We start from the raw sequence: 21,396 nt of genomic DNA, 5'->3' as shown, positions 1-21,396 counted from the left end.
CAGTCAGATTCCAGTCTGAGAATTTATTAACTCTCGACAGTGTTATGAAAAAACATGCCAATGTAAGAAAGTCGCATGGCATTGAGTACACAGAGGGTGAGGGGACAAGTCTTGAGCACGGTTCCATCTCCGTCTTGTTACCCTAGCCAAAAAAAAGGCAGCTGTAGCATTCCCCACTGATTGCATGGGCCAAGTTCTCTTTTGAAAGGGAAGGGGGCAAAGAAAAACTGTTTTTCTTCTCTGGGTTCTGCATGCCTCAAATATAGTTTCGCTCTTCCATCTCAGTTTATCTTCTCAACCCAAGAATGAAATGTCATCCAATTATATTGAAAAACATTCAGACATATTTATTCATTCTTTAAACAAACTTACAGATCAAGTAACTGCAATGAAGAACAAACAAATGATAGCAAAACTTGGGAAATTCTAAGCTAAAAAAAACCCCTAACCATAAACAAGACACTTTAAACATAAAAATATACTCAGACACTTTACATACCAAAACACAGGCTCAAGAAATCCATCCATTAGGAAGTGTGTCAATTACTATTGTTTGGGAGACAAATAATTACCCCAAACATTTATATATAATGATCTAAACCATCCTCTGCATTTAAGGCTTGCTTTTGGCATAAGACCATCTGTTTATTCCACTCCTTTGGGTTTATGAATTTGAACAAATAAGCTTTGGTTTTTTACCATAAACACCAAAACAAAAGTCAAAACAATTTAGGGTAAAGTACCGAGGATCGTTTTCCTGGATTGCTATACTGAAAGCCACAATATTGCACTGCTATGCTTACTTATCTTGAAATCATACATTTCTGTTTGTCTAGTGGTCTGTGATGAGCAACATTCCAGATGAGGTAGATTTGAGAAATATTTATATTGCTATAATGATGTAAGGGGAGAGGGAATGCAGTTGGCACAGGAATTCAGTTACCCTTTCACCCACACTATTACTTTACCACTGGAATATCATAGTGCTGCTAGCTGACTTTGTATAACCTGAGCTTTGCTTTATCTCACTGAAATCCCTGAGGCTTTATTCTCATTTTGTCTCATTAACCATTTTTTTTTTTGTTAGCCTGATTGTAAGTAGAAGATTGAAGCTAATATTGGGTCTGCTAGTTCTGCTACATTTTTAACTCTTGTTACTGGTGGTAGAAAGGGAAGGAGATATGGAGGATATGGAGACATGGAGGAAACTGTATTTGATCAGCTCAGTGGGGACTGGGGAAAGAATTGGTTTATTGAGAAAGAGGGAATAAGTAAGAGGGTAAAGGATGTAAACCTGTAGCTAAAAATCAAGCTCTGTTAGTTCTACTTCTCATGGAATAATATGTTCCAAAAATGTAGCATGTCATTTCAGATTTTAGTTGAATAGGGTTTGAGGACATTGCTGAACTTTAAAAGGTTTGTTCCTAGCAAACTTCTTCTCAGTCTGCTTAGACTGACTATAGCAATGACTAATGGGTCTGCATTTAGCTGGGAGGAGCAAGAAATTCCTGAACACTGACCATAAACAGCTTGCATGGATCCCTTTCTCCCCGTTATGTTACTTTCTGCCTCCAGCACAATCAAGGTACTGCTGCTAACACCCTTGCTGCACAGGGTAGAAACTAATGCTCAGAATTCAGAGCAATGTCACAGTTGTGCTAGAAAACGCCCGTTGAGCTTTGCTGGGTAAAAGCAACCTCAAAGCAAAACCATCAAAAAATGAACAAGAAAATTCATGAATTAACAACAACAACAACAAAGTCATCAAGCTGCTGCAGTGAAATATAGAAGAAATTCTTTTTAAAAAGTCAAATCAGCACCTTGTGTTAAATTGCTAAGCTCCTAGAGGGGAAGGTCAAATCACAGCCTCATCACTACAGAAAGAATAAAGCTTATCCCTTAGAATGCAGGCCATGGTTGTCATCCCCTCTTCCCCCAAATCCATGAGCTCAGCACTAAGGACGGGTCTCGGAATCTTTGAATTAATTCAGTTTCAGTGGTTCAGCACTTGCTAATCAATTTGACCCAAGCTCCTTAGATTCATGCATCCATCCTGGTAATTTTGCTGGACAGATTCAGGATGACTTAGCTTCCAAAAATCAGGCCAATATGGCCAAAGTAAAATCACAGTCTGGTTGAGACTCAATATAGTTATGTGCCACTGCACAACACAGGTAAAAAATTCTATTTATCATTTTAAACAAAGGAAAATTAACCCAAGAAGCCCATGAAGGCACGATGTCTGAGGACAGGCACTTGAAAGGTTAAAAAACTAAGCCTTTTTTATAAGTAGTATGAATACCAGCTGGAAAGTGGAGAGGTTTTTTCATGAACACTTTTGAAGAAAAAACAACCCTCTTCTATGGAGTTTGAGCAGGCCACAGCTGACGCACATCAACCAGAAGCGTAAGACGGTCAGTCCGTAAATGCCCTCTGGAAACGCCATCCACAAACGGTCCATGCCACCAATGGTCCATGCTCCAGCATCCTACCGGGCAGCAGTTCCATGTAGTAGCACTAACGAGCCATCTACTGTAAATGAGCCTCATCTCATCTGCAGCAAAACAGAGCCAAATACTTCAGAGAAGTCACAGTGCTTGCTCCAAAAAACCCTTTTACAGTCTAATGTGAGGCACAAACACAAGAGCAAATGACAAATAGTAGGGCAGAGCTGGCTGGAGCCAGAACGAGTGATACTGCAATGTAGTCAAATGAAATTTATGTACAAACTCATCTCAAGTGATTCAAGACGAGTATTTCTAGCAGAGATGGAGGAATGGCCACTCTTAGTAATGTATCTCCTGAATATCAGAGAAGTAAGACTTAGAAAGGACTCAGTAAGGTGAAAGTTGGTGAATGTCTTGCAGGTCTCTTCACATCTACATTGTCACCTGAGCAGGAATGAAAGCTTCCTCATCTTTCACTGGTAAAGCAGAGTTTATCGGTTTTCTTTTTCAGAATTAATATACTCTGGATTTTCTGTTAAAATTAAAGAATGAATTTCCTCTTCTTTAATAAACCTGTCAAAAGCATTCACAGAATCATCCTTTGCACAGCCCTGAAAGAGAAGAACAACATTTTTAACAGTGCTTCTTCAAGCAAGCGTTGTTTTTTCAACCCAACAGGACAGACCCATTTCACAACATACAGCCTATATTATGGTGAAAAAGCCACAGCAGCTGGGCAACAAATTGTGCTTTTTAGGGACATAGCTTAGGCCTGTGGTTGACAGAAGAGTTGTCCTCTCCAGAGATGAGAAAGAACTGAAGGTTGGTCCCCATTTTAAGAGTGCTTCCAACTACAGGTAATGGGTGAAGCTTGGGCAGGAGGATGGAGAAGCGAGGATGTACACGCATAGTGGAGTTTTCACTGAGACCCTGAGCACATAGAGAAGATCAAGATAATACTCAGAAGCGAGAACGTAGCATTACTAGGGGCAGTAACAAAGCACTTGTTGAAGCGTGACGAAAGCTACCATGCTTATCATCCTCATGCTGAAATATTTATCTAAAAGGTAATAAACTAGGAAGGAAGATTCATGCTTTCCGCATAGTTCTGTTGTATTATTTGACGAACTCAGAATACCCCTGTGGAAAATGAGAATACTGGATTTTGGACTCTGACTCCATTTACAACTGGGAGGCCACAAAACGAGGTTTGTTTTCAGAGTCAGTGATTCCTGCAACTCCTGTTCAACTGAGAACATCCAAGGCATGTGCAGCACCAGACAGCCACATAGTTATTATCCTCTACAAACATTTCACAGGTGGCATCAATTTTGAGACGCCACAGTGAGTCAGAAGGTCCCTTCCGTACAAGGACTGTGTTCAGAGAATGACATACATCATTTCACGTCCAGGTTTGAATTAGGGCTTGTCAGTGTACTTCCCCTAGGATTTTTATAAAGAGCTACTGAGTTAGATTTATTTAGAAAAAAGGGTTTCCATAATCAGTATTATGTTTATTTTTCCTGAAATAAGGGGTCATAACAAGTCTTTCATCAACGAAAGCTTGAAGCAGCTATAGTTAGTTCCGTTCTTATGCCAATGAGAATCTAAATGTCCTGATTTACTTCATAGCTACCAGACTGTGATAAATGTGAGAGTGCTAGAAGTACAAGTTGCTGCAAGTCAAATATTAATAGCTTTATTCAACATCATAAATATGAGCAACTAGCAGAGGAAGACCTGAATGTTCAGTATAAGCCATTTAATGGAGTTGGGGGAAAAAAAAGCCACAACCAAACCTAAACCAAACAACAAAAAACCCACAAACAAAACAAACACAAATACCACCAATAAAAACCCCAACAACCAGCAAACCCAACCTCCGAACCAACCCAAAACACACTTAAGGGACTAGCGGTCTGTGAAATAACAGAATATTGCAATTCTACTAATGTTTCTAGAAAAGCATATGCAATTTGAGGGAAAAAAAAAATCCCTCTCAGCTTTGGGTAACTGTTTCTGTACAACTCTTATTATTGTGAATACTTAGTCTTCATATGGTATACTTACTTATATACTCTTGGTTTTAAGATAAACATGGGTATTAGGAAAAAGAAAACTAGAAGTCTACAGATTCCAGTTCAATAGATTAGTTCACCCAATAGCTTCTTACTAACCTGGGAATCATCATTCTGCTCTCCAAACATGCGCTTAAGAATTTCTCTAGGGTCTGGAATTGGTGGTAGAATTAGTATCTTCAGCCTACAGAAAATTAAAAAGAAAAGCTTTAGATGAAAGATGTATTAATTTAAGACTCACCATTTCAATTTAATACTTGGGTGTGCTAAAGAAAATTTATGGCACCAGCTTCAACATCACTGCCCAGCTTTCATTCTCTGCAACTGTAGCCCAGTTCTCATTTTTACTCCCCAAATGAAAATGGGAATATTCAAACAGATTCTAAATAACTTTTGCTTTTGTCAAAGACAGCAGCAAAAGCAGAATTTTTTTTTTAATCTGGTAAAATACACTTTATACATAAGCTTAATTCTAAATGTGGACTTAATTGCTTAAAGAGAGGGGATGCAATAGCTGTGCAACAAGAATCTAACTGTAAGTATGCATAACTGATGTTACCCAGGTGCAAATAGAGCACGTATATGGACGATAAACTTAATACTAATGACTGAGGCACAATGGTGGTGCCACTTTTTTAATGCAATGCATGTTACAGATAAAACAGATGCTATTCAACAGATGCCACGTCGTGGACAGTTACCTGGAAAAGTGATGAATTGTAACACAAGCCAAAGACCAATCAGAATTAGTGGATTGTAAATAAAGGGAGATGATTGTTACTTACCTTTTTAGATAAACTAGTAGAATTATAGTAGACACTGCTACTATTACTGGAATGGTGATTATTAAAACAATATAGAACGTAGAGTCTGCTCTCTCACCTGGAAAACAAAAGTTAGGAACTTAGGGGTGTTTTGGGAGGCTTTTTAGGAATAATTACAATTAATTAACTAATTCTCTAACTAATTCACAGGCAGAATATTCTTCAAATACACTAGCATTTTTGTAGGCAAGGACTCCTTTTTCAAAGCATATTATAATGTAGATACATTTGGCAATGAAAATTATTTTAAAAAAGAAAAAAAAAAGGAAAATAAAAAAATGAAAAAAGAAAACCAGCAAGACTCAGGGCTGAAGAACTAGTAGCACTTGAAAGGTGTTGTTGCACAGCAATCCCTTCAACATATATAGCAGTACAGGCAGTAATTGGATGGCACTGCTAAAGGACTAGAACTCTCTTGCCCTCTTTTCACCTAAAATGAAATAGAGACATAGGGAAGATGATCTTTGACTACCATTCGCTTAGCTGACAAAAGGTTTTAGATGCCTTACGATGAAAAATAGAATGCAATAAATTGCAGGAACCATTGTTCTCACCAATACTCTTTTCTTCGCTCCAATCACTATAGAGTTTGCTGCTGTAACACTCAGGCTTTGGTTTTGCTCTCACTTTGAAGATGTACTTGCTATTAGGATCAACGCTAGGAATTGACGTATAATTAGATTCAACCTAAGGTAAAAAGAAAAGGTAATTTGGTTTGTTCAACTACCAGTGTATTCTCAGTCACTTACAAGCCCATTTTCATTGTGCAGTTAATGTATTTGGAATGTTTTGATGGAAGATCTCTTTGTGAATACTGAACTTCATAAAAAAGGACACAGTAGCATTTAACCAGCACAGTCTGCCTAAATAGAGATTCCAAAGCTAAGATTTAATCTTATTCACTGGTACATGTATCATACAGCATTTGACACCAATGATTAAACTAAGACTCTGTCTCTGGAACAATGCCCTGGGTTTTTTTTTTTGAGAAATGTTTATGACTTACACTGCCTTCCCCTGTCAGGGCAGCAATGCTGATCCAACTTTGACCATACCAAAGTCTTCTGTGATGCCTCTACAGGGAGGCACACACACACTGGCTGGGATTGAACTTTTATTTTTGATCCAAAATGCCAGTTTCCTGAGGAAAGTTGGTATTATTCAAGTTTGCTAAATTTGGGGTAGGACAAACAACTAAATGTACTCCGCAGGAGAAGACTGCCATCTCACTTTTAAATTTATCACACTGTTTACTGTTCTGATCAAACAGTGTTGTCAGTTTGGCTATACAGATACAGGCATGAGCACATCCAGACACTGAAGTCAATGCTTTTTACATGCACATTAAAATAATTTACCTAAGAGCACACACCTTTTTCTTTCACACCATCCTCAGCCTTTTTATCCCCTTGCTTTCCTGTATAACATTCTGCGTTCTTGTGTGCACCAGCAATTAATTTTGCTTTACGGTAATCAAGTCAGGTCATTCAAGATCAAGGCAGTTGTCTGACCGAGCACAGACCAACGCCAGGAAAACCCAACACCAACAGACCAAAGTCCACGGAGACGCAAACAGGTACATGCACTGCAGTGTATTTCCTGATTTGTGTTGTTTAGTTTAGTGTATACATATTGGACTGTTCTTACACATTACTGCTTTGCCATAACAAATGATGGGGCAAGGATTCAAGTCTTACATGAATTGCGCTGTATAGATGTTACTATCTGAAACCTACTGTATGGGAGAAAAATCTTAAGTCCACACAACACTTCCAGCTAGTGCACCAGACCTGTTCACAAGCAGATTACATAATTTTTCATTTTTAAACATCAAACATTTGAGTTACTGGGAATATCAACACAAATTAGAAAAGATACATAAGGGAAAAAAAAAATCAGTCAACTGTAAATAATGAAAAATTACTTTAATTATCTGAGCGCTGTCCACATCACCATTGTGATATCCAACTTCATAAAATAAACAATTTTGTGGAAAGGTGTTTGATTCACTCCATTCTAAATATATTTCATCATCGATCTTCGACAGCTTAACCCGTCTTGGTGTAGCAGGTTTTACTGAAATGCAAAATGAAAGAATTAGTTAACAGTATTTGTCACTGCTTACAAAAATTGTTCAAGTCCTGTATTGCATCATATTACACTTATACCAGTTTAGGAAAAGAAAGAGGAAAAAAAGCCAGGAAATAATAAAAACAACTAAAGACCAAGAGCAAAAATGAGTGGAAATATCATCCCCTCATCCCTCAGAAACAGCCCCCGTCTATATAATTCTCAAATCAAAGATCAATAGAAGAAGGAAACATCTAATCATGTTGTCTCATCCACCGCATATGAGGTGCAAGCTTCTCAAACACAATTTCTTTTTAGAATCATTTTTTATAATGTCGTGTTTAACTTACCAAGGGTGGTAGGATTTTTACTTGCACACACAGGCCTAATTTCTCCAGAATCATCTCCAACCAAAATACTTATAGCTGGGTAAGTATTGGTGAGTTTTGGGAAGCTAAAATTGAAAACGCATCCAAAGGTTCCTTGGTGCATAGAATAGTTGTTGCACTTCTTATGGTTTTTCAAACCATCAAACCTATAGGAATAAAAACATTTTTTTTTTTTTAACTTTGAAAGAACAGGACAGCAAGGAGCAAGCTTGTTTTTAAATCTCTTACAAATTCTAAAGACTGAACTTGCATTAAAGCTGTGCTATAGCATATATAAAAGTAAAGCTATGCAAAGTAAGAAGCTTCTCATTTATCTCAAGCTTTAGAAAGAATATTTTTTTTAAAGAGTGTCAAGTAGCAGAAAGAGAGGCAGGTTTGCTTTATAGCTAAGCACCAAATATAACAGCTACTTTTAGCTTTGGTTCACATTTTCCACATGGGAAAAAATTTCAAGGAAAAAAAAAAACATTTTGAAAGGAAACTAATTTAGATCATTTCCTGTCAACAGAATTTCACTTCTGTGATAGAATGAGCTGATTGATCTCATTCAGCAATGCCTTGGGTATCGCAGCTCTTGCTTTAGACAGTTGAGTTTCACCTATTGCCTGTATTTGCTTTTCAAAATGTCCGTGTTCACTTCCAACAACAGAGAAGCTATGACAACCTTCTTCCTTGCTTCTCTTTGTTCCCCAGGTCCAAGTGAAAATATGCCAGTAGCTCTTCCTCCCAAGAAAAGTGATTATTTATTTACGTAAGAGTGATAGAGAGTAAAGCAGAGCTTCACTTAGGAGCACAATAGGAGTGACATTCTCCTACTTCATATCTCAATATACAGGGGCTGGGGAAGCCCCAACTGTCTGTCCTGTCTTCAGGACAGACCCTTTTTTATCCACGCTCCTGAGCTCCCCGCCCTGGGGCTGATGGAGCCGGAGGTGCTGGGAGCAGACAGCACCGTGCCCATGCACCAACCTGCTCTCCGTGCACTGACTGGATTCCTTTGCTCTAAGCTAACATTATAGCCATGTTCACTTCAGATTAAAAGGTAGCATTTTAGAGGAAAATATGAAGGAAGAATATCAAATGGAACTAAGCAATAAGTTTTCAGGTAATTGTTCACTCATTTCTGAGAAACGAAACCAAAACCCATCTCCCTTACATCATGGAAAATGTATCTTTCAGTCCAAAAATCAAGTGTTTCCTTAGTTTTCAGCTTTAAAAATCAAAAAGTATTTTTCTTTCTGAGCAGCATGAATTAAAACACTTTGCTGTCACTGCAGCTACATCTTTCATTAAAATTAAGGGGTAAGTTGAAAATATATAGCTCTAATCTAAAGCATTATTGCAGTAAGTATTCATATATCCAGAAATTCAGATCTTCATCGCCTCATTGGTACTGTTCTTGTAATAAAGAAAAAAAATATTTGAGTAGCAGTATTTGAGTAGCATTTAACTAAAGCAGCATGTTTTCTGCAGTCTGCTGTCCAAATGCATTATATCGAACAGCTAGCCTGTGAGACTGCCACTGGAGAGGAAGAGGAAAACATTTAGTTAGTTAGTTCAGATAAGACAGAAAGATGATTTAAAACTACTACAAGGAGGCTTTCAGAAAGAAAACTGCAATATTTCTACAGAAGCTAATGCAATGTGGCATTTCACAAGCCCCATCGACATACAGCAGTATGCATAGATAAGTGTATGCAGACCTTGCTGCCAAGATTTTGCTCACACCACAGCTCTGTTCCTTTGGAACAAGAGTCTATTTATGGCAGTCAGCTGGCAAGCATGGATGATGATAAAAATACGTTCTCCATAACATTCAAGGTGAATCGATTATTTATGACATGGAAGATACAAACAAAAGTATTGCCAAATGTTATTAATGCTTTCATACTGTGTTCCAATGATTTAAGAGCTGACACATACATTAGCGAGTGATTCTGACTTAAACAGCCCATGTTTTGGGGGCTGCAAAGAAAGCAATTCATATAATGGTCTAACTCAGTTCTTAATTTTTCCCTCTTTGAATCCGTAATTAGAAAAAATTAGAAAGCAATCACGGTTGCTTGCAAGTGGGCTACAAAAAGCAGCCAGTGCTTCACAAAAGAGTTACATCAACTTCCCAAAAAGACTTAGCAACAGCGACCTCTTGACCCTTCAGCAGCAAAGTTTTCTGTTGGACAGGACCCAACACTAACTTGTACACAAAGCCCTGGGATCTTCCAAAGCAACAGGAAGCAGACAAGGAAAATGTATAATGTAAAACTAAAGATTAGAGCTAAAGCACTTTAGAGTTGGGAAGAAAAAGTTCATACGAACCAGTAGAACAACGAATAATTGGTATCACTGCCTGCATTCTCCCCAGGACGCCATGTACAAACCATGTACTCCAGATTGTGCCAAACGCAGCTTAAGTCAACAGCAGCAGTACCTGGAATACCTGCAAGGCAAGTTGGAAATGTCTCTTTAAGATTTATTTTTCCAGCAAAGTCTTCTCCCCAATTTCCAGAAGTAAACGAACCCTTTTTACATAACTAAAACTGTCTGGAAGGCAAAGACGGGCTCTCAGCCTGCCTGTCTCAGCACAGCAAAGGATGAATTCCAGTTGTTTATCATTTGCAATAGCTGAAATCTCAGCAGAGTAACTTTTAAATGCAAACCAACCATAACAGTGAATCTCACTTTCCACCATGTCTGAATGACTACTTAAAGATACCTGATGCTAAGGACAAGGTGTTGAGTCAGGAAAATACTTTGTTCTATAAAACTACAGATACTTTAAAACGAAGTTAAAGTAACTGGCGATTATAGGGATAACACTTAGCTTTGTTATAGTTATTACAGCCATCAACATTAAAAATAGTCAGCATTTAATTATAGTTATCTTCTCCAGACACAATATGAGTTTCTCAGTATTCTGAATATGGAAATACCTGCACATCTTAAATATGGACAAAAGCAACAGTGGGTAAGTTGAATTTTTAATTGAGAGCCATATGCCTCTAGACATTCAACTTCTTCAACATATTGAAAACCCAAATTACAGAACAAAATACAAAATAGTACATAGCAATTGGGAATACAGACATTAGTATATCTCCCAGGCAGAGCAATTATAGAATAGTCTTTCATATTCAATCCCGCATTCTTGTGTAGTACAAGTTCTTTATACCGTATTATCATATTACAGCACATTAGATATTTCTTCCTTGTAACAAGTAGCAACATCTCCACAAACTAAAAAAAAATGCATGTTAATTTTATCAACAGTCTAGACTTATTGATGGCAAACTCCAAGCTAACTCCTACTTTCAAGCTTGCGCTGTCCCTGAATTAGCGACTGTATAAGAGTGTAGGAAAATGAAATTGGTTTTCCTATTCCAATAAGCATTTAAAAATATTTTATCTGCAAGCAGACTTCTAAAAGCCCCAACCTGTTTAGAACATGCTGTCCTAATGATCTGCTTCCCCAGTTTTCCAAAATACCCTTCTGACAGACACACAGACAATTCTGATAAGGTCTCAGATTCTCCTGTCCACATGTGATTTTCATCCACTGCGAGTCACAAGCCTGGGTTAGGCAAACTTTTACTACTCAAGGCAAGAGTTTCTATTTTCCTTGCCGTAACTCCCAGCATCCAGCAGAAAACATCATGCCTTGAAGTCTGCTTCCTAACAATGTTGCTACATAGCCCTTGTTTCTGGATGTCAAGAAACAAAAATATTTTTTCTCTATTCCTTTTGCTATGCACAGCTTTGTAGACCGCACACATATCTCTTGAAAAAGAGAGAACCCTACTATAATTATTTAATTAAGCCACTTATTTATTCAACAAGTTCTTAAATTTACTAGATTAATTCCTCTAATATTTACAAATGTAGGTTTATTTTAGGGACTTTTGCTTGTATAGAGAAATCATACAAGATAAACTGACTTAGATATTAGTCATGAAGTCAGCAGGCTTAATACAACCTAAGTTGTGTCTTATCTCACAAGCACGGCAGGGACGAGAGGAATGAAGGGAACCACATCATTGTGTTGGAAGAGCGTTTAAATTTTACAAGCTTGCCCGCAAAGTTTTAAGTGTCAGAAGACTGCAGCTGTATTTAAATGTACAGGGCATTTCAAAAAGATGGACCCAAGTTGAAGTTGACTGTGACTATACTCAGTAGTATAACAGTTCTGTTGAGGCTCTACCAATTGAACCAGCCCTTGTGCCCGCTATCTCCCTATTTCTTTATGATCTATTTCTATGATATTTTGACACAATAACAGAGAAAACAAGGCCATGCCTCCTCAGGCCAAGAGGGGCACGTCTGTTCCCGGTCTGGCCGCTGCACATGGTACCTTTTGGCAGGAGGGAGGTCTCCACCCATCGGCTGGGCTCGCTGGTGTTGTCGTACTTGCATTCACTTCTCACTTTGAAACGCATTTCCTCATTCAAGAATGTATTCGTCACACGAAACTGACTCTTACTCCATTCCTGGGTTTAGATGTGGAGGAGAAAGAAAACCAGAATGTTTGGCATACCATATCAGACACGTGGGAATTAGTATTAATGTAAGAATACATTACGGCCCCTCCAAAAAACTGCAACTCAAAGGCAAATGAAATGAGTGTTGAACTACACTGGAAACCTCAGCATCACTTAGATTTTCTTTTTCCCCATCAGGTACACTCAGAACTCAAAGGAAAACTACTTCTACTCCAGTGACCTGTAGGCATGAGCAATGACCATGTAGGAACAATTATAACGTGCAGGAAAACAGTCCTAGAATAAGTCTTAATAGATGAAACAAAATAAGCCTGTTTATACTACAGCTATATAAACAGGAGCTTACAGATCTCACCTTCATCTTTCTGTGTGTGTGTGCACATGAGCGTTTGACAAACAGAAAAGACCATTTGAAGACAAAATCAAAAAGCAATGAGAAGAGTTTGCATTGATTTAAGGAGCAAAGGAAAAATTTGTAAAAACAAATCCACAAGTGGCTATTAAATAGAATGGCACCCCATCAGGCCCAAGTAGCCTAAGAGCTTCCATTTTCAGAAAAGAGTATGTGTTTGTGTGAGAAAAAGCCTTAACCTTTTCTCATACACTTTCTTGAGTGTCTTTTGTTTGGCTAGGGATGTGTCATTTACTTAACTGGAAACAGGACAAAAAAAATAATCTTTGTGATTACCAAAGGACGGTATAACCAGTCTTGTGTACACAAAAAATAATAAATATTGGCACTAACAAGAGGGTAAGAAAATCAAACAGCTACGAACAGACTAGGTTCTACCAGTTGTAATGCAAAAAGACGCAACAAGATGATGCACAGTCTGGTTTACTGTGGCATGTGAAACCACTGTCTCACAGCTCATTCAACACCACTGACCTCAACATCTGTAAGACCCTTCTACAAACTCACTCAGCTTGGTAACCAAGCAGACTTTCAACTTGTTGATTTGTTAATGAACCCATCAGAAGAGGTAAATAGGTTTCTGCGCAGTTAGTAAGTTTGACTGGCTCATCTAAAGGTCAGATGAAGTTCATTAGATAAGGGGGTGTCAAAAATGAACTATCGCCCTTTTAGCAGTGTTAAGCCACTAATTAAATCAGCTCAGCTGTTTGCAAAACCACATCCTTACTTCAAGTCCAGGATATCCTGGAGTTGTCAGAAAGAGTAGGGCGGTCACTGTGAAGAGGCCACTGTAAACATCAGGCCATAAAATGGTAATAGGGCTCAACAACAAAGGACTGTTTCAAGAGGCATCATATCGATTTTCACTATATCTGAAATGACAGCACTGCTGATTCCACAGTCGGTGCATATTCGAGGCTTCAAATTCTGATAGTTTGTAATTTTCCTCTTGGCATGGCAATGCTACTCTCAGTCCCGACCAAAAAGTTGTTAATCCACACCAAGGATCACATCTGGGCTGTAAACCACCTAACACAGAATAAAAACAAAAGCCCAAAACAAGGAAGTTTTACAATTTCCATTCCAGGGAACAAATGTGTTGTATTCATAACACAACTCCTGTGGATAACTGTATGTGCAAGTGTTGGGACAGAGCAAATGTGAGAATGTGTTAATACTTGGCATTACCTCCCAAAGATGCTATGCTGCCAAATCACAGCTACACCAAGGTTTATGTGCACACCTCTTTCTTAAATTGATTTCAACGTGAAGGAGATTGGCTTTTGCAAATTGCCATTTAAGTCTTAAGCATGTAGACTGCTCTGTATATATTTTGGTTTTTCTAGAAAGCTGCATAAGCAAAGACCGAAACAAGTTCTTTTCATGTTATTATTATTATGCTTCTGTGTTATCAGTAGCAGCTCAATTATCAGAGAGCGACAGACAGATTTTTCCGATCCCACAAGCTGGTATGACTAATTTTTGAGGTTTTGATCCCACAACAAGAATTAAAGACTGTATTAAAACTGTAGATATATATGTTTCTATGCTTATACACAGACAGGTTTATCACAATAAGACACAGGGGCACAGCAGAGTTTAAAGAGGCAGTGCACTTACTCTTTTGTCCTGAGGGACCTCATCAATCACAATGTCGCTGGAATACTCCAGGTCGCAGCTACTGCTCACGTTCTCTGGGGGGTTCCACGTCCAGTTCAGGGTGCAGATTTGGATAAATGAGTAGTCCAGGTTGGATGGAGGTGGAAGAACTTTTGCTCCTAAAAGAAAGAAGTTATCAGTATAACAGTCCTGTTGCTCTACATTTTACCATTAGTAATACTGACAGATTTTTAACTCTCCAACAGAAAAGAACACAAATGATTTCTCAACTTCATCAGCTCGTATTTATGATCAGATAAGCTACTGCCCACTACATTGTTTCTACTCCTCTGCTATCTCAGTCTATTAATCATCTAAATAATTATAAGAAACACACACAAAAAATTTTTAAATGTAACTTTTAAGTAATCACAGTATGCAATAATCTAGTGACCGTGGGAATGAAACTTACGCTCATGGAGAGAAGATGAGACTCATTTTCCAGGTACTTTCTGCTGTGAGTTTGCATCATACATACTGAATCTTTAGTGAACATAGTATATACATTTTGTGGAGCAATTAACACTTCATTCTACCCCAAAGTTATCCATTAATGCATTTTTAGACAGAAAACTTTAAAAAGACAAGCGATTACGTCCTGCAAGCAACAGCTGTATGTTACAACCACAATCTAGCCCAATGCAAGCAAAAATGAGAATGTTAAGAAACAATGAAGAAACCACAATGCTTTTTCAATTACTCACCTATTAAACTTTTAATGCTATGCTCTGGCACAGGGAGCAAAACCAGTGTGGGCAAATAGTAATTTACTGCTGGCACACTTCAGCAGTACATTTTTTCACCTCTCCAAAAGCAAGATAGAAGCAGAAGAGCCATGATTCAGAGATAGTTGTTGGGATAAATCCATTTGCGCATTGACCCCTCCATACTCTTGCACACTGAGTCACAGCCTACTCAATATCCAGTCACACAGCTCGAAGGTTGTATTAGATTACAAAGAAGGGAAATATGGCAGAAAACAGAAAACTGCCAGGAAAAAATAAAGTATGTGTCAGACTCCAATTCTATAAAAAATTAACAACTGGGAATTCCCTGAGAAAACGAAAATATATTTAGTTGTTTTTTAAAGAGCTACTGAAATGTGTACTATTAGAAGGCATTAAATAAGAGGCCAAATGAGACTTCTTCTCAAGTATCATCACTGAGGCACCACCACCTATTTGTGTATGGAAAGTACCCTTGTTACGAAGTATTTTTCCGAGCACTTCAAACTGACATCAACTAGTGCTGCAGGTCTTGCTCATCCCAGGAAACCAGGTTCGACCTGCCCCAACATTCGGGGAAGCGCATAGGGAAGGGGTAGAATAATTCCCCCAAGATCAGTTCTCCCATCCAGGTCACGGTGCAGCCCCATTGCCTTCTGCTAGCACAGGGAAGAGAGCAGATGGAAATGCAAAACAGCTTCTTTCCACAAAAATTCCACTCAAAGGATCCATAACACCATTATCTTACATTTCCCGAGAGCTGAAGCTGCCAAAGCTTGAAGAAAACTCAAACTCCTGGAGGATTCTCAGACCTCTGCATAGTTAAAGGATAGGCAATGGTAGCAATCATACATGATTACCATCTATATGTCTGTGTCTATGTGCAGATAACATATGCTTGCACAGAAAATGAGAGTTATTACTAAGATTTACTGTTTTAGTCTGAATACGCTTAGCTTTTTTTAATACTTAAAACTTTTGGGATTTTTGTTTGTTTGTTCAGTTTTACAGCTGACCTCAGGAGCAGAGAAATTTCTGTTCTTACGAAAATACAGTCTCCTCCGAGACAAGTGAACCTGCCAGAACATCTTTGCCTGGTACCTTTTCCACTAACAAAAACTTATGACAGGTTTAGGAACAGCGTCGGGGCCTTAAGTTTGCAAATACTGAGTCCTTTGGATCACATAAAAAAATGAATATATTTATTAAACAAGACTACATATCTCCAAGCATTCTGTCTTTTCATGATCACACTTCTAATTACCTACAAAAGCCACAAACCCTTAAAAGAAAAGTCTCATCCTTGATTGCTGTTCTGAAGTTCTACAGATTTCCTTTTAATAGGTTTTATTAGAAGTAATTATGCTAAAGCTTGCAGATTTCTAACCACACAAAGTAAGAACTGGGTTTAGAAATAAATGAATGACTTGTATTAGCCTAGAAAATATACATTAGTCGGTTTTAGATTAATCTATACAATTCTGAAGCTCGTGCTTTAATGTTGCATTCAGCTGAAGACTTTTTCTTCTTCATAGGCTTGGCCAGTCTCATACTTTTGTTGTATAAAATATACATAGTTTAATACTTTTCTTATTAAAGTCTCATCATGAGAGTAATTGAGCAGAACAACTCAAAGACAAATTATGAAACACAGCAAAGACATTATTTCACTCTGAAAACCAAAACCACACTGATGCTTCTAAGAAAATAAAAGTGCAGCAGGAACCAGCAATGAGCTGAGGCAATCCTGCATAGAAAATATTTTATTTCTAAAAGCCATAATGTGGAAACACCAAGAAATACTTTGCATCAAGTATCGTAAAAGTGTTGTAACACTTTGTATTTTGTCCTCCAGTATTTTCTTAAGGTTGATTTCATAGTTATAAACTGAATTGTAGCCAGCTGAAAAAATAACAATTCTCTAATGGCTGTAATTCTACTTTTGCATAAGATTAACAAAGACAATTTATAAGGCTAAGAGCCCCACTTACGAAACCCTCCGAGACACACGCACCTCTTTCCTGCAGCTAAACGTTCGTGCTTCCAAAAGCAGGGAAACTAAAAGTAACGGCAAATGTAACGTTACAAAACAGAGCTAGGGAAATTTAAGCCCAGAGCTCCCGCAATCGGCAAACCCGCTCCCGCAGCGGGACCGGCGGTGCCTTCGCCTCATTTCCAGGAATCCGCCGCAAGACACGCACAGAGAGAAACGCGGTGGGCTTCTGCTTCGGTTTTAAGACAGGGACAGTCCCGGGAACCGAAGACAGAGCTTAAAAGGTTTCTGCCAACCCTGTCAAACGCTTCCTTCCAGAGAGAGAAAGGCAGATTTTTTTAAAGCATCCCCGTTCCTCTGCCCGGGAAGAGGCAAGGCGCACTGCCGGCATTGCTCTTGCACACAGCTGACGCGCTTCGGGCATTTCTACTACAAAATGAAAGCGTTTCACTTGAATACACGAGCGTCCCCGCACCGAGCCCACAGCCGAGCGGGCAGCGCGGCTGCCGGACCCACGCCCGGGAAAGTCCCCGCGGCGGCTCCCCCGCGGGTGTCCCGGCTCCCGCTCCGCCGCCGGGGCGAGCGCTCGGCAGCGCCCGGCAGCGGAGCGGGGCGAGCCCGGCAGCCCACCGGTGGTCCCGCTCCCCTCCCCGCTCCTACCTGCCGCCGTCCCCGCGGCGAACACCCAGCAGACGGCGAGGAGAAGCCGGCACGGCAGCGGCGCTCCGGGACGATCCATGGCTCCGGCCGTCCCAGCGCGGCCCCTCGCTCCCACTTCCCGTCGCGGGGGCCGGGCCAAACGGGAAGAGCCGCGGCGCGGCCCGCCCAGGTAACCCGAGCCGAGCGGGGAGCGGCGGCCGGGGCGGGCGGGGGCAGCGATCCGCCCCGCTACCTGGGCAGAGCCGCCCCGCAGTCCTGCTCGGGGCTGGGCTCCCGGCCCCGCCGCCGCTGGCACAGCTGCCCCACGGCTGCCCACTGCAGCGGGGCTGGGCTGCGTCTCTGCTGCGAGGGGAGCTCCCCACGACACCCCCCGGCTCCACTCCCTTCCCTGCGTTGTCCACTCCTTGTGTCACCCCATGTGTCGCTTTCCTTCCGGTGTCTGCTGGCCATCGTGGTGTGGGTGCTGGCCATCGCTGGTGTGGGTGCTGGCCATCGTGGTGTGGGTGCTGGCCATCGCTGGTGTGGGTGCTGGCCATCGTGGTGTGGGTGCTGGCCATCGCTGGTGTGGGTGCTGACCATCGTGGTGTGGGTGCTGGCCATCGCTGGTGTGGGTGCTGGCCATCGTAGTGTGGGTGCTGGCCATCGTAGTGTGGGTGCTGGCCATCGCTGGTGTGGGTGCTGGCCATCGTGGTGTGGGTGCTGGCCCGCACACACACCACGGAGACACTTTGCTCCCCCCCCGAGCCTTTTGTGCCTCCCAGGGACCCTCCCCAAACCCCACCACGGCCCTGCCGCAAAACCAAGACTTCAGTGTCGCTGAGGGACCCTGAGTGCTTCCCGCTCACCCTTTGCGGTGGCCACCACCATGGACCACGCACCTCACTGTGCTGCTTCCCGGCTCCAGGCCGGTGCCCCACCGAGCCCTCCTGCAGCACCCAGCCAACTCCCCTCGCATTGCACTTCAGCACGGCCACGAGCTTGGAAGGATCCTGTTTTGAGAGTCCAAGTCATTTTCCTTTTACAACCAAATCTATACTCTGCTCCTGCTACTATTGAAATGTGCCCAAGACATTCATACCCTCTTGCCAGGAAATCAACTGTGTGAGCACAACCCCTACTTGTTGTTAAACCTAGTTATTCAGTCCCCCCTGGCAGAAGTCCTCATTTCAAATTCCCTCCTGCAAGTTCAGGTCATTTTTAGACTTCTCATCTGTATTAAAAATGCATATTGTTCTTTTTCCAACCCGCTACTACACAACCTTCTTTCTACAAAATTCCCCACGCACCCTCTGCTTCAGCCCCTGCCAAACATGATCTGGTCACTTGCAGCTTTGCTCTCACTTTTATTGGTGTGACGTGGCAAGTAGTTTTTCCAAATTTCCACAGAATTGGGAATATTGAGTGATATTTTTATACATTCCAGGACAAGAAAACATTTGGGATAAGGCTTTTATTTCTGCACTAGATTTTGTGGTAACTAGCAAGCTTGCTCCTTGTTGCCACCCAAATATAGGTATTATAAACACAGTACAGATCCAGCAGAGAGGAAACTTTGGCTGAGTTTCAAGGCAAACCAAACTTTATTAGTGAAAATTACGTATTCTTAAGCCAACAGAACGTTTCAGTATTTATTCAGCTCTTCAAGGAGTTTTGCAAGAATTCATCTGCTTTTAAGACACTCGTTTCAGAAAAAGGGAAGTGGATCTTTTTATGATAGGGCGGGGAATATCCTGTGTTGATGTTGGTTTGTGTTTTTTTGTTTGTGTTTGTTGTGGTTTTTTTTTCCTTTTCTGCCTGTTTGTTTTTATACTCCTGGGAAAAGAAGAGGATTTAGCAAATTTCCTGGTTGCTATTAGTAAGCACCAAAGGGCTTGCAATGATAATAAAATAAAAATTGTGGCTTAAAAGTTCCAGGACGTGAGACATTCAAGCTATGTGACTGCGATCAGAGTGTACAGTATCTATAGCCAGCATAGACCATGCCTGTCAGTGCTGATATTTGTCAAGTAAGGCTGATGCGAGATACTGCGATCTTTCTCCTGCTTTCGGTTTCCTTGCTTTTTTTTTTTTTTTTCCTTCCTTCTTTCTGTTTCATCCACTCTTTCTCCTGGGAGAGGCAGCACCAAGCACACATCCAGTGGTTTGCATGTTTTTGGCTGCCTGCCCATCATTGGAGGCAGCTGAAATGTTTTTCCCCAGCTCTCTCCCTCCTCCCCAAGTGCTCGGCTTGTCATCGCATTCCCGTTAGGGTGCACGGCAATCAGAACTCCTGCCAAAGCCTTTGATCTCTGCCACCTACCTGAGACTTCCCATTTCTCAATCTCATTGAGTCCTGTCCTGCATCTTTCTGCTGCAAACCTCATGCTCGCTCATGTTCTCAGACAATACGCCTGCACTGTCGTGACGGGAAAACTTACAGACACACCTGAGGTATCTTTAAAATAATCTGTTAAATAAGTACTTGGGGTATGGCTTCATGCTTGGCATAAACTGATTTACGATCATGCTTGTGATCTGCCCTTGGCCGAGTGTTCCTGCCATTTCCACTTGCACAACCAAAGCTGGTGATTGTGGGGCTGCACATTGAGTTTGCTGATGCATTAAAAATAACAACTAACAATTTTTTTCTGTGCATGTTCCCTATCTCAGATTAACAAATGATGCTGCTGCAAGGTGTGACTGCATGATCACCACGTCCGACAAGAGGCAGTGGTAATTAGCAGCGTGAGGCTGCGGGGAATTGTCCCTTTTGGGACCAGAAGAGTCCTCAGTTGCCACACACTGATGGTGAGATTCCTTCTGTATCATTTCTGATTTTGCGGCAGCTTCTGTCAATATTTCAGGTCTCAACTGATGTAATTATGGGCTCTTCAGAAAATGGCTGGGGTCAGTTCAAAAAACGGCTCAGTCAATTAGAATACATCTGGATCTGAGGCACAAAAATCCAAAATCATGAGCTGAAAAACCCTGATCTGACTCACAGGGCCTCTCCCTTTTCGACCTCAGTGTTCTTTGGGGAACATCCAGAGGTTTGTGATAGGTGTGTTCAAAATGGCCATGAACTCTGCAAGCTCTCTCTGAGCTGCTGCCCAAGCATCACCGGAAATCAGAAGTTACGCAGAATTAAAACTATGTCCTTTGAAGAGCACTTTAGGGTAGATATGGAACCATGTACGCTTGTGCAAAAATTGTAACCCTCTCCAATAAATTGCTGTCGCAAGTCCGTGCATCAACTCTCCTGCTCACAGTTCCCTGAATACCAAGGTCTATTTAATACCTCTGTGTATTCAGCAAGGGAATAACTCCTTCACCCATCAGTAGAGGCAGGGCATGAACCTGCTTCTCCAGCTGTTTGGCCAAGGCTTGTGAGAGCCCCATACAGGAAGCCTCAGAGGTAAAAACAGCAGCAGAAAAAGCAGTTTGTCCTTTATCCGCTGGTGAGTTAAATAACCATAGTTATACCTGACTTCCATTACATCATATAATAGCCAATACAACTGCCTGAGCTTGGTGTATATATGTATATCAGTATACATATATGTATTAGTATACTGGCAACTGAATCTAGTCATTTGAGTTAGTTGGAGTAGAGCAACAGTAAGTACATTCCCAAAGGGCATTAGTCTGGGTTTGAAAACTGGAACTA

The 21,396-nt window shown here is 40.8% G+C and overlaps 1 protein-coding gene across 1 annotated transcript; it reads right to left on the bottom strand.

Moving 5' to 3' along the window:
* Positions 1–394: 394 nt before the first annotated feature.
* On the bottom strand, positions 395–17,866 carry IL13RA1 (interleukin 13 receptor subunit alpha 1). Its single transcript, XM_065643375.1, has 10 exons — positions 17,751–17,866; positions 14,334–14,491; positions 12,154–12,289; positions 10,125–10,245; positions 7,770–7,954; positions 7,274–7,425; positions 5,904–6,036; positions 5,311–5,407; positions 4,625–4,709; positions 395–3,058 (listed from the first exon to the last, which is right to left on the bottom strand). The coding sequence occupies exons 1-10, from the start codon at positions 17,827–17,829 to the stop codon at positions 2,939–2,941; spliced, it is 1,266 nt and encodes a 421-aa protein (XP_065499447.1). The 5' UTR covers positions 17,830–17,866; the 3' UTR covers positions 395–2,938.
* Between the last annotated feature and the right edge of the window lie 3,530 nt (positions 17,867–21,396).

This window comes from Caloenas nicobarica, chromosome 12 (assembly GCF_036013445.1).
Source record: "Caloenas nicobarica isolate bCalNic1 chromosome 12, bCalNic1.hap1, whole genome shotgun sequence".
Taxonomy (NCBI): domain Eukaryota; kingdom Metazoa; phylum Chordata; class Aves; order Columbiformes; family Columbidae; genus Caloenas; species Caloenas nicobarica.
This window is presented reverse-complemented; position numbering and strand designations above follow the sequence as displayed.

Bases quoted from the DNA above. Each gene is read 5' to 3' on its own strand.
- IL13RA1 (XM_065643375.1), bottom strand. From the start codon at position 17,829: ATGGATCGTCCCGGAGCGCCGCTGCCGTGCCGGCTTCTCCTCGCCGTC. The intron at 14,492-17,750 runs GTAGGAGCGGGG...TCTTTCTTTTAG, and splicing joins CGCCGCGGGGACGGCGGCAG to GAGCAAAAGTTCTTCCACCT. The intron at 7,426-7,769 runs GTAAGTTAAACA...TTTGCATTTCAG, and splicing joins TAAAAATCCTACCACCCTTG to TAAAACCTGCTACACCAAGA.